This window comes from Narcine bancroftii, chromosome 7 (assembly GCF_036971445.1).
Source record: "Narcine bancroftii isolate sNarBan1 chromosome 7, sNarBan1.hap1, whole genome shotgun sequence".
Lineage (NCBI taxonomy): Eukaryota > Metazoa > Chordata > Chondrichthyes > Torpediniformes > Narcinidae > Narcine > Narcine bancroftii.
Genome location: NC_091475.1, coordinates 197,736,965 through 197,749,690, shown reverse-complemented (window position 1 = coordinate 197,749,690; position 12,726 = coordinate 197,736,965). Strand labels below are relative to the sequence as shown.

At 38.7% G+C, this 12,726-nt stretch overlaps 1 protein-coding gene across 7 annotated transcripts in view; it reads left to right on the top strand.

Annotated features, from left to right (window-relative positions):
* herc2 (HECT and RLD domain containing E3 ubiquitin protein ligase 2) overlaps window positions 1-12,726 on the top strand; it is a 217,185-nt gene that overhangs the window by 36,357 nt on the left and 168,102 nt on the right. For all 7 annotated transcript variants that reach the window (XR_011342331.1, XM_069891912.1, XM_069891911.1 and 4 more), the window contains exons 6-10: window positions 86-242; window positions 359-469; window positions 5,239-5,404; window positions 7,981-8,154; window positions 9,072-9,260. Coding sequence is in view for 6 of the 7 variants with exons in the window: in XM_069891912.1 (XP_069748013.1) it covers window positions 86-242; window positions 359-469; window positions 5,239-5,404; window positions 7,981-8,154; window positions 9,072-9,260 (797 nt within the window). In the remaining variant the exon portion in view is untranslated. The remainder of the gene's footprint in view (window positions 1-85; window positions 243-358; window positions 470-5,238; window positions 5,405-7,980; window positions 8,155-9,071; window positions 9,261-12,726) is intronic.

The window sequence follows — 12,726 nt, the reverse complement described above, 5'->3', positions numbered from 1 at the left end:
CATTTTAAAACTTATTTAAAGGTCATTTGCAGATTTAACATTTCGTGTGAGCTCTTTGGGGACTTTTTTGCCTTTTTTTGTTAAGGTGAAGATGCAGACCTCTGCAGTGAGTTATTGCAGGAATCTCTTGACGCACTTCGTTCTCTCCCAGAAGCATCTTTGTTTGATGAAGGAACAGTATCTAGTGTGTGGCTTGAAGTTGTGGAGAGAGCAACAAAATTTCTCAGGTCTGTTGTTACAGGGTAAGTTGATAAGACAGCTTTAGTATTTTCACAAGAAAAATATTGTTTACTTATCATAATTCAGAATTGAAGCTCTGTTACTTAATATTAAGAATTCAAGTTCTGTTATTCCACAGGGACCTTCATGGAGCACCAAGCTCAAAGGGGCCAGGAAACATTCCACTTCAAGACCAGCACTTAGCTCTTGCGATTCTATTAGAACTGGCCGTGCAGAGAGGAACATTAAGGTAAGGAATTCAGAAAAAGAAATAATAATGTGAGATTTTGTAATTAAAATGTTTTTATTCCCCAAGAAATTGATGATTTGCACTTCATGGAACGAGGACAGAAGTTTAGAAGTAAATGAGGCCTTGATTGACTATCTCATATCTTTCATCTGTTAATATTGTGCAACCTTTATTGTACGCCCTATGTATTTCTGATGTATTGTGGGTAATCATTATGTTCCCTAATGTGTAAATTGGGTAAATGTTATTTTCAAATAGAGGCGGGTGGTAAAGTTATCCTCTGACATTCAGGTTGTATTACCATATAACCATATAACCACTTACAGCACAGAACAGGCCAGTTCGGCCCTACTAGTCCTTTTCTTTCTTTGGCTTGGCTTCGCGGACGAAAATTTATGGAGGGGTAATGTCCACGTCAACTGCAGGCTCGTTTATGGCTGAGAAGTCCGATGAGGGACAGGCAGACACGGTTGCAGCGGTTGCAAGGGAAAATTGGTTGGTTGGGGTTAGGTATTGAGTTTTTCCTCCTTTGTCTTTTGTCAGTGAGGTGGGCTCTGCAGTTTTCTTCAAAGGAGGTTGCTGCCCGCCGAACTGTGAGGTGCCAAGATGCACGGTTTGAGGCGATATCAGCCCACTGACGGTGGTCAATGTGGCAGGCACCAAGAGATTTCTTTAGGCAGTCCTTGTACCTCTTCTTTGGTGCACCTCTGTCTCAGTGGCCAGTGGAGAGCTCGCAATATAACACGATCTTGGGAAGGCGATGGTCCTCCATTCTGGAGACGTGACCTACCCAGCGCAGTTGGATCTTTAGCAGCGTGGATTCGATGCTGTCGGCCTCTGCCATCTCGAGTACTTCGATGTTGGAGATGAAGTCGCTCCAATGAATGTTGAGGATGGAGCGGAGACAACGCTGGTGGAAGTGTTCTAGGAGCCGTAGGTGATGCCAGTAGAGGACCCATGATTCGGAGCTGAATAGGAGTGTGGGTATGACAACGGCTCTCTATACGCTAATCTTTGTGAGGTTTTTCATTTGGTTGTTTTTCCAGACTCTTTTGTGTAGTTTTCCAAAGGCGCTATTTGCCTTGGCGAGTCTGTTGTCTATCTCGTTGTCGATCCTTGCATCTGATGAAATGGTGCAGCCGAGATAGGTAAACTGGTTGACCATTTTGAGTTTTGTGTGCCCGATGGAGATGTGGGGGGGCTGGCTGATGGAGGACCTCAGTTTTCTTCAGGCTGACTTCCAGGCCAAACATTTTGGCAGTTTCCGCAAAACAGGATGTCAAGCGCTGAAGAGCTGGCTCTGAATGGGCAACTAAAGCGGCATCATCTGCAAAGAGTAGTTCACGGACAAGTTGCTCTTGTGTCTTGGTGTGAGCTTGCAGGCGCCTCAGATTGAAGAGACTGCCATCCATGCGGTACCGGATGTAAACAGCGTCTTCATTGTTGAGGTCTTTCATGGCTTGTTTCAGCATCATGCTGAAGAAGATTGAAAGGAGGGTTGGTGCGAGATCGCAGCCTTGCTTCATGCCATTGTTAATGGAGAAGGGTTCAGAGAGTTCATTGCTGTATCTGACCCGACCTTGTTGGTTTTCGTGCAGTTGGATAACCATGTTGAGGAACTTTGGGGGGCATCACCAAAGCCTTCGACACTGTGAGTAGGAAAGGGCTTTGGCAAATACTAGAGCACCTCGGATGTCCCCCAAAGTTCCTACTAGTCCATGCCGTAACAAATCCCCACCCTCCTAGTCCCACTGACCAGCACCCGGTCCATACCCCTCCAGTCCTCTCCTATCCATGTAACTATCCAGTCTTTCCTTAAATGTAACCAATGATCCTGCCTCGACCACGTCTGTCGGAAGCTCATTCCACAACCCTACCACCCTTTGCGTAAAGAAATTTCCCCTCATGTTCCCCTTATAATTTTCCCCCTTCAATCTTAATCCATGTCCTCTAGATTGAATCTCCCCCACTCTTAATTGAAAAAGCCTATCCACGTTTACTCTGTCTGTCCCTTTTAAAATCTTAAACACTAATAAGCTAGAAATGTACTTATAATTTAAAAAATATGTATAATATATTGTGCAGTAATGTTGCTCATTCATACTGTTCTTTATTGTGCTTGATTTAGACAGTAAATTGTATTCAACCTAATTTATTTTTTGAAAACTTTCAAAATTATGGATTTATTTTTGCACTAATTTAGCAATGTTTAAAAAAAAAAAAAAAAAAAATTGTTGCCCATGATTTGAAAACTTTGGTTATACAACAAATGATAATTATCTTATTATTCTGGTGGTCTGACCTTGGCATGTTCTCAAAAGTTGTAGGTTTATAATGATTATTATAATATAATGCTTATTAACCATATAACAATTACAGTACAGAAACAGGCCATCTCTGCCCTTCTAGTCCGCACCGATTTAAGTGAAATTCCACTATTTCCACTACCTGCTCCCTGCCTGTAACCCTCCAACCCCCTCACATCCATGCACTCATCCAACCTTCTCTTAAAAGACAAAATTGATCCTGCTTTAACCATCTCTTCCGGAAGGTCATTCCACCCAGCCACCACTCTCTGAGTGAAGAAGCTCCCTCTTATGTTACTTCTAACGTTTTGCCCCCAAACCCTTAACTTATATTTTCTTTGTCTAGTCAATTATTTATTTTTAAATGATTTCCTGTCTTTTATAGTACAACTTCCTTTTGGAAGAAAGTGTACTTTGAGCTCCAGTCAGATATTGCTTTTTTTTTTAAAGATATTCATCACAATCCAGCCCATGAACCTGGGCCACCCAATTAACCTACAACTCCCATATGTTTTGAAGGATGGGAAGAAACTGGAACATCCAGAGGAAACCCATGCAGACACTGGGAGAACAAATTCCTTACAGATAGAATGGGATGTGAACCCGAGCTGGTGGTGCTGCAGCAGGGTTCACTAATAAAACTGCCTTATTTTTTTTTATCTCACTGCTGCACGTTGAATTATCTTTAAAACTTGTTTTCTTTCCAACAATTTAGTTGATTAGCTGCAAATTACCCCCATAATTGTCCTGTGTGTTTCTAAGTATTAGTGTGGAATTTTTTAAATATAATTCACGACTGAGTAACTTTTATGCTTTGATTTTTTAAAAATATATAATTATTCTGATTTCATTTCCATTCTTTCATTCCCCTTATTGGGTTTTTGTCTAATCTCTGAGTTATCAATTTGGATTTATTTTGTGAGGTGTGGTGGATCTCTTTTAATTCTGTTCAATCCAAATAATAATTCAGATTTTTATTCCCCAAAGGAAATATTCATCTCCCCTTTAAATGTTCAAATTGAAAATGAACCTGTATTGTTTTCTTGTATTGAATCCACATTTTTGTAACCTTGAACATCAATGATGGGATTCTAGCTTCTCATGAAGTTATGAATTCAAATTCCTTTCTAGAATTTTAAGCACAAAATGTTGGCTGCATTTCCAGCACCGTACAAAGCAAGTTGTACACCATCAGAGATTCTTCCTTGAAGAGACATTGAACAAAGATTCCATGGCTCAACTGAAAGGAGAAATATCCAGTGACGTGGCCAGCATTTATTCATTAACCAGCGTCACAAACCACTTTGAAAGTATCATACTGAAAATTTGAAATGAAACCAGAATTTGTTGGTTAATACTTAATCAGTCAGACAGTGTCTATGGAGGAGGAATCAGAATCCTAATTTGCCATCACACACGTGTCATGGAATGTTATTTCGCGGCCACATTTACAGGATCAAAATTTGATATAAATGACATTAAAAAAAAAATTAGTGCAAAAGCAGAAAAAGTGAGGTTCGTTGTCCATTCTGAAATTTATTGGCGGAGGGGAAGAAGCTATTTTGCACTATTGGGGGGTTCTTCTTCAAATATCAGGATGAATCTTTTTGGCTGTTGTCCCTTCACAACGGGCAGAAGTTGGAGCAATGAGATGGAAATAGAGAAGGAACGATGAAAGGGAATCTGCAAGAAGGTGGGAAATGGATGAAAGATGAATTATAGTGCAAATGAGAGGATGTGATAATGAACTCAAAAATACAAGATGGTCCAGAAGAAGCATAAATGGCAAAATCTATATTATTTGAAATGGAGTGTAGAAGGGTATAAAGTCATCAGTGATCGGGGCCTCTTTTGTGCTGATTCCTCTTGGCCTTTAATTCCATGATCTTTCAAAAATGCCCCCTGTGATCTAACTTTAGAATCCTTTAGAATAGAGAATCACTCTGATTGTGAGAAGTAATTACCGCATCGGTTAATTTTGAGGAAGTCACTCATTTAAAATCATGTCATTCAGGAGTGTTAGCATACATTACCAATAACCTGGTTTGGCACTGTCGGTCAGGAAATTGTAGGTTCTCCCCATGTCCGTGTAGGTTTCTTTTGGGTGCTCTGGTTTCCTCCTACCCTCAAAAAGAAAGATCTGCGCCCTATAGGTTAACAGAAGAATTTGGGTGGTACAGGCTCGTGGGCTGGAAAAACCTAGTACTGTGCTGCATCTTTAAATTAAAAATTAAAATGTTGTTTGAGATTGACCCACAAGAATCATCTCAATATTTACTATGCTATGATGCGTTAGGATCTTGCACATTTCAATGACATTTCCCTTGTTCTTCTGACCTTAAAATAATGCAGGTTTAATTTTTTAGCTGTTTGCAATAAAGCAACCTTTTCGTCTAAAGTATTAATGAACTCAGTTTATTTGCATTTTTTTGTGATTTACTGAATACTCCTTTTCTTTCACAGCCAAATGCTGTCTGCTGTTTTACTACTGCTGCAGATCTGGGAAAACGGAGCCAGAGAAACTGACAATGAAAGGTCATCACAAGGAACTAGTGCACCACTTTTACCTCTTCTCCAGAGATTCCAGAGCATTCACTGCAGTAAAGATTTATCAATTGCAGATGAAGAGGTAGTGCAATAAGTGTGAAATTATTTGAAGTGGCATGTGAACAAAATATGTATTCATTTTTTCTGATTTGCAAAGAGCTCAGTGAACCTGGTGTAAAGGTGACTAAGAATGTAAGAGCTTACAGTCTGCATGCTTCCTTGCAGCATCTGCTGATGGCTGTAATAATCCAGAGAAGGGAAAAGAATGTCAATAAAATGAATTTACTCTTGATATCCTTTTTGGGAGGGGAAATTAAAATCAAATATGTGCTTAAAGCAGTCATCTGCAGATGCATTAAAGAAAATGGTATGTTTGGTTCTAACAGCTAATAAACAGAAGAATAGTTTGGGCATTTAGCCATGGCTTTTTAGCTTACTTTCATGAGAACATAAAGTAGCTACAGGGATAGTCACCCAGATCTCCCAAGCTTGCCTTGCCATTCAGTATGATCGTGGGATATTGATTCTGTCCTCGTCTCCTCTTCTGTGCTAGTTCCTCATCACCCTCAATTCCTCGGCCTTTCAAATGTCTCATCATCCATTCTTCATTACTGTCAGGGACAGAGAATTCTGGAAATTCATTACCCTATGAGAGGAAAAAAAATCTCTGCACAATAGTTTTAAATGACAGGCCCCTTACTTTGAAACTATATACCCTTGTTTGTGACTAACTTTTTTGCTGGTAGTTTCAATTTCAAATTTATTACTTGTACCATTTGATGCTGATTTTACAATATTAGTTATAGAATTCTATTGTTATTTTTGACTCTCTTAATCATTTGCAGAATCACACAATGGTATTTATTTAAAAATAAATTTAGACAGGCAGCAGAATAACAGGCCCTTCCAGCCCACGAGCCCGTGCTGTCCAGTTACTCCCAATTAATCTACAACCCCAGTACATTTTTTGAATGGTGGGAGGGAACCCATGCAGACATGGGAGAATGTGCAAACTCTTTGTAGCCAGTGCTGTATTCGAACTCAGGTCGCTGGCGCTTTAACAGTGTTGTGCTAGTCACATTATTGCATGATGGTATGATTCTCAGTTATTGCCCTTTTATGTAGATCGTGGGATGCTCAGTTCACCGTTCCTTTTTAAGAAATTAAAGAAAGCTTGATTTTGATCTTTTCGTAGTTCTATTGCAAGGTTGTTGACTAGAAATGTTAACTCTGTATTTAATGTCGGGTGTTGCTTGTCCTGCGGGATATTTTTGTTTCATATTTCCTGCAAAAGATTTTATTTTATTTTGGAAATCCATGAATTTTGTTTTTAGTTGTTGTTTCTTTATCTGAACACATGGTCATTTAATCATATCGATTGATATTTTCTGTCATTTTTATAAAATTGAGTGCTATGTTGACCACTCTGTGGCTCACAGCTACACTTGAAAGATCCCCACGTTTGTTCTTGTCATTTAAAATTTGTATCCAAATTTCTTGCTATTTGCAGCTTTTTATAATATCAGTGGCTTTCTTTTTGGAAATCTTTTGCTTGGGGTTTTTTTGCTTCCACCCAGCTTGCTCTTCATATAAAGTCTGCCTAATATGGTATTCTAATTAGTTCTTGAATTTCATTATGTGATGTGTACAGACGAGGTATTTATGCATTTAGATTATCCACCTTATCTGCTTCAGTCCCTGAACCTGCTCCCGCTATTTGTATCTTTTTTTTTTGCTTGTTTTCTGCATCTTATGGAAAATATTTACAGAATGTTATAGGTTATTAGCAGATGACACTAAGATGAGAGACACCAAGCAAGGATTTTGAAGCTTGTAGAGGGATCTGAACCAGCTGGAAAAATGGGCTGCAAAATGGCAGATGGAATTTAATCTAGTTAAATGCAAGGTACAGTAGAAGTCCAAAAATCCAGATGCCAGAAATCAACCACCTGAAAATCTGGACTTTTCAAACTCTCAAACTTTTAAAACTTGGCAGGCTTTAGTGTGTGCGCGTGTGCATGCGTAAGTGTTACAATGCACAGCAGGAACCATATATATCATATCTATGCATCAACCCAAATAATGGACCATCAAGTAGATAAACTTTGTGGGGCGAAATTGAGTGGAAAAACTTAAAATAATGAAGAAATTAGAATGCGGTGTGAGCAATGCTATTCTAATGGAAACATGCGAAATTTGAAAATGCAATGACCAAAAATGGTCATAAAATTAAAATTACAAGCAGACTTTTTCCACTCTGTTGAATGAAACAAAAATGAGAAGACTTAAGTTAAGGATGAAAGGTGAAGTTGAAGGGGACCACAAGCAGAACCTCACTCAAGGTGGTGAGAGCGTGGAATGAGTTGCCAACGGAAGTGGTGGATCTGGGTTTGCTTTCAGCATTTCGGAGAATTGTGGTAGGTACGTGAATGGGAGGAGTAGACCGATTGGATTTGGTGGGGGGTTAGGTGGGTTGCAAGGTCTGTTTCTGTGCTGTAGTATTCTGTGGAATTCTGATCTGATTTTTGCATTTAATTGATCTGATAAGCATGCTGTCAGGCTTTGTCTAATTTTTGTGTCATTGTCAATTTAAGTGGTACTTGCTATAATTAATGATCAAAAATAACTAATGAACTTTCTCTTTTGAATTTTTTTCAGATATTAGGAAATCCCTTGAGTCCAAATGAATGCTTTTTGAGATATCTTGCTTTACCCCAAGATAATGATTTGGCCATAGATCTACGACAAACCGCAGTTGTGATTATGGCTCACCTGGACCGTTTGGCAACTCCCTGCATGCCACCACAGTGCAGCTCTCCACCATCTCAAAAGGTAAGAGTGTAAATAACTTCAAATAGGTCAAAAATCCTGTCCACTAAAATTCTCAATAGTTTCAACATCAAATATCTGTGTTTTGCTTTCAAGTTTGGAATATAGTTGCTGGGGATCTCTGATACTGAAATCTGACTATTTCACCTTATACTAACTTGGTATCGGGTTCCATTTTGTATCTTCATAATTTGCAAAAATAAATCATGTGTAAAGTGGAAATATCTCATTACCTCTGTTGAATGAACTTGAAGGCTCCCATGTACAAGCAATAGATGATGCTATTCATCATTTAAAGTATTGTGGATGTCTTTTTTATATTCTCTTGGGTTGATGGTGCCAGTCATTACCAACTGTCTCTTCGCCATTTCAAGAAAAATATCAGGGGCCTCGTATCGAGAGACTATTTATCAAGAGTCGAAAGTGTTTGCTGAGTGGGGGAGTTTGCATGGGGTGGAAAATCCATGAATCTGCAAAACCTATCTATCAGAGGCACTTTTATTACTTGCTCTTCCCTACTTGGAGGGCAGTCACGGGCTCGGGATTATCTGATGTTGTATCACTTGCTGAAATAGTTAGACAAGGCGCAGGGCTGTTAACTTGCGTTTTGACAATTCTGCTGTAACTTGAGAGCGGACCTCAAAATAGTGGAAAATATGAGTGATATTTTTAGAAACAGAAATGGAAAATGTAAATATGACAACAAATGACTTACTAAATGTGAAGTAAAGATGGGTTGACTTTTTTTTTTACTGGCTGTATTTCAGTTTTCTTTTGCTTTTCATAAATGGCTAATCACCTTGAAGTAAATCTTTCCTTATTCATTGATTCCTCTTTGTCTTTAACCAAAATTATCAGTGGCATCCACTTGGTAACTTTGTTTGATGAAAGGTGTTTAACTTTTATGATTTTTCTGGTAGGGCTCTTTGCAAGAAGTCTTGGCCTGGGGGCTGCTTGGTTGGAGAAGTCAGACGACAGTGATTTGTCCCATTCAGTGTGAAGGAATTGCAAATCTTGGAGTTGTACAAATAAGCTGCGCTGAGAAATGCTTTATTATTCTGTCAAGGAATGGAAGGGTTTACATGCAGGCATACAGCAGCGATACATTGGTAAGTTAAGGATTTTTTTAAGTAGCTTTGTCAATGTTGAATGGAGTATTGTAACCTCCATCAATATCTGAGCAATCTATGAAAGTTTTATGTCTCTGTTTTTATGAATAAATTCAAAATGTTACTAGCATATTCTCTAATTGGCTGTATCAACCTCATGTCCTGTTTTTATTTTAAATATATTTTACCCTTGTCCCACTCCATCACCTCACATTTGTTGGAAATGTAATTTGTGTGCCAGTTTGTTATCCATTCACAAATTTAGTTTGTATCTCCTTATTTTAAAACATTGTTAAGGTATATATTCTGTTTTGAACCATAGAATGTTACAGCATGTGAAGCAGGCCCCTTTACTCTGTGAAATGTCATTCGGCCCCTCGACTCTGTGAAATGTCGTTCGGCCCCTCGACTCTGTGAAATGTCGTTCGGCCCCTCGACTCTGTGAAATGTCGTTCGGCCCCTCGACTCTGTGAAATGTCGTTCGGCCCCTCGACTCTGTGAAATGTCGTTCGGCCCCTCGACTCTGAAATGTCGTTCGGCCCCTCGACTCTGAAATGTCGTTCGGCCCCTCGACTCTGAAATGTCGTTCGGCCCCTCGACTCTGAAATGTCGTTCGGACCCTCGACTCTGAAATGTCGTTCGGCTCCTCGACTCTGAAATGTCGTTCGGCCCCTCTAGCCTTCTAAATTGCAATGAAGATTACTGTCAAACACAGCAGATAGAACTAAATGCTGTGCAATGCAAATGACCTCTTTTAAACCATCCTGTTTAAAAAAAAATGCGCGCATACACACACACACACACACACACACACACACACACACACACACACACACACATATTTACTTTCTATTTATTGTCAAAGAACTTCAGACCAGTTTATCTTAAGTTCATGCTAACTAGTTCAGATATTTCCTCTCCCTCTACAAGTCTGTTATGCGCTCAATTAATTTTGAGATTTGCCAAATAGATTTGTTTCTTTTGAAATCTATGGTACTTATTTCCATTAAGCTGAGCTAAATAAAGCAACTGCTCTGTAACAAATAATTCTTAGTTCAGCCATTTTTGGTTTCCTGGTAAAATTCCATGCAATGTAAACCTTGAAATATCAATTGTAAAGATTCTGCAGTATCTACCTTATTGATGGAGGAAGTCTAGGTCTGACATCATATTTCATTCAAAATGATGAATATCCAGAAAATTAATGCAAATACTGGCTCAAAAGTATTGAATTAATTTCATAAACTACAGGATGATTTTATTCTGCTGATGAAAGGAATTTAATTTTGATGTAATTATATATTTTGGGGGTACTCATAAGGTTAGGACATGTGCAATGAATTGGGGAGGGGGCTTTGTTGGTTAGGTCATAGTCAAGTCACCTTTATTTATCGTTCATACCAAGCTTGCATGGCAAAGATGAGATAGCATTTTTCCAGGACTACGGAGCATATTTACAGAAATAGAAGTTAGAATAGAAGTTAAGCACATTAAAATATTAAAATGTATACAGTAAAAGTCCATGCTACACTATCCACATATGTTCTGGGAATTTAGGAGCCTGATGGCTTAGGGGGAGGAAAAAACTGTTGCCCAATCTGGAAATAATGACCTGAGTGCTACGGTACCTCCTACCAGATGGCATAAGGAAGAGCAGTTTACGTGAGGGGTCTGTGGAGTCCTTCATGATGTTTATTGCCCTTCTCCTGCATCGAGTGTTGTAAATGTCCTTCATGGTAGGAAGAGAGCCCCCAATAATCTTTTCCGCTGACCACTATCTTCTGCAGAGTCTTGCAGTCCGAGGTGGTACTGCTTCCAAACTTGGCGGTAATGCAGTTGCACAGAATACTCTTAATTCATCTTTTGTAGAATGCTGTGAGGATAGAGGGTGGGAAATGAACTTCCCTTTTTTAAAAAAAATATTTTTATTGTTAATTGAAAACATATACATAGCTTCCTAAAGAAGCAAATACAATATATATTTATATTAATTATCATATTGTACATTAATAGTACATGAAATCACAATCAAATTCACAATAGGAGATGAACTTTCCTCAGCTGTTGCAGGAAGCTGGAGTTCTGTGTGTAGTTCTGGTCTCAACACTATAGGAAGTAATCCGTCAGATAATAAATTTGAACTTGACCTGGGGTGATGCTTGCAAGGGGGAAATGATAAACTGGTGGTGTGACAGATTGTTATATTTTATATTGTATATAGATATGTTTTTTTGAAGATAGATTGTGGGGTTTTTAGTTAGGTCACACACAGATACAAACACACAGATGTTATTTAAAATACAAGAGCTTTGTTCAAGCCAGACAGTCCAGGCTCTGAGTGCCTTTTGCAAAAACTTTGAAGAGTGCCTATCAGGACTTCACAAGTAGGTGTTAATTGGACATGCTGTGGAGTAATGGATTATTGTTTTGGAAAGCAATACATGAATGGATTGGGAAGATCAGGTCTGGTGCGTGCGCATGCCCTTTAAATTAGAAGGGGGTTAAGTTTTTTTGTTATAAGTTAAAGTTTTATCTTTTTTTAAGATGATTAAAACTTTTTGTTAATGTTACCATTTGTCTTGGTTAATTTCTATTGTTGCTGGGTTTTGGGGTCCTCTGGGTTCATTACAGTGGAACTCAGTGGGTCAGGTAGCATCCATGCCCAGTCTTGCCAACTGGTTTAGTAAAGATGTTGGCACAGACATTGTGGACCAAAGGGGCTGTTTGTTTTTCATATGATTCTATGATTATCTTATCTAACTCATCTGGTGAAATAGCTGTGTTGCTTGTTATATCATCAACTTTATATTGATGAGACTTGAGCAACGGTTTAAAAAAAAGTTCCTACCAAGCAACTGAACCAAATTTCTCTCCCATTGTCCAGTTTGTGTGCTTTTTTTTTAGCTTTTTTTCTGCACAGTATGTGAAAAGTACAGTTGTCCTTGGAGGGATGAAGGCAGCAATGATGAAAGATTGTCCACACATGAATTGTGTGCAAGACCTGCATGATGGTTTTTGCCTTGACCTAGCATTTTTTAATTAGTTTCCTGGTAGCATTTGTGAGGAAAGCTTTTGATGAGGCAGCTTTGGTTAGTTTGTGCGTTATGTCCACCATATGATTATAGCACAGTATGCTATAGCAGAGGGAACTAATCAAGTATTTTGAGTTTGAGCTTTGTTGTTTGAGGAACTAATCAGATAGTTTTAACTGCATAGAACTTTTGGTTTGAAGTATTGTGTACACTCTGGTCACCACACAATAGGGAGTGTGTGGAGACTTTGGAAAGGGTGATGAAGAGATTTACCAGGAGGAGAGGTTGGACTAACGTGAATTGTTTTCTGAGGCATATTGAAGGCTAGGGGGATAAACTGATAGATTATATAAGAAATGAGAAGTGTAGATAAGATAGTTTTTCCCAGGGTGAAAATACTACAGGTAAGAGTGGGGAAGTTTAAAATAATTTAA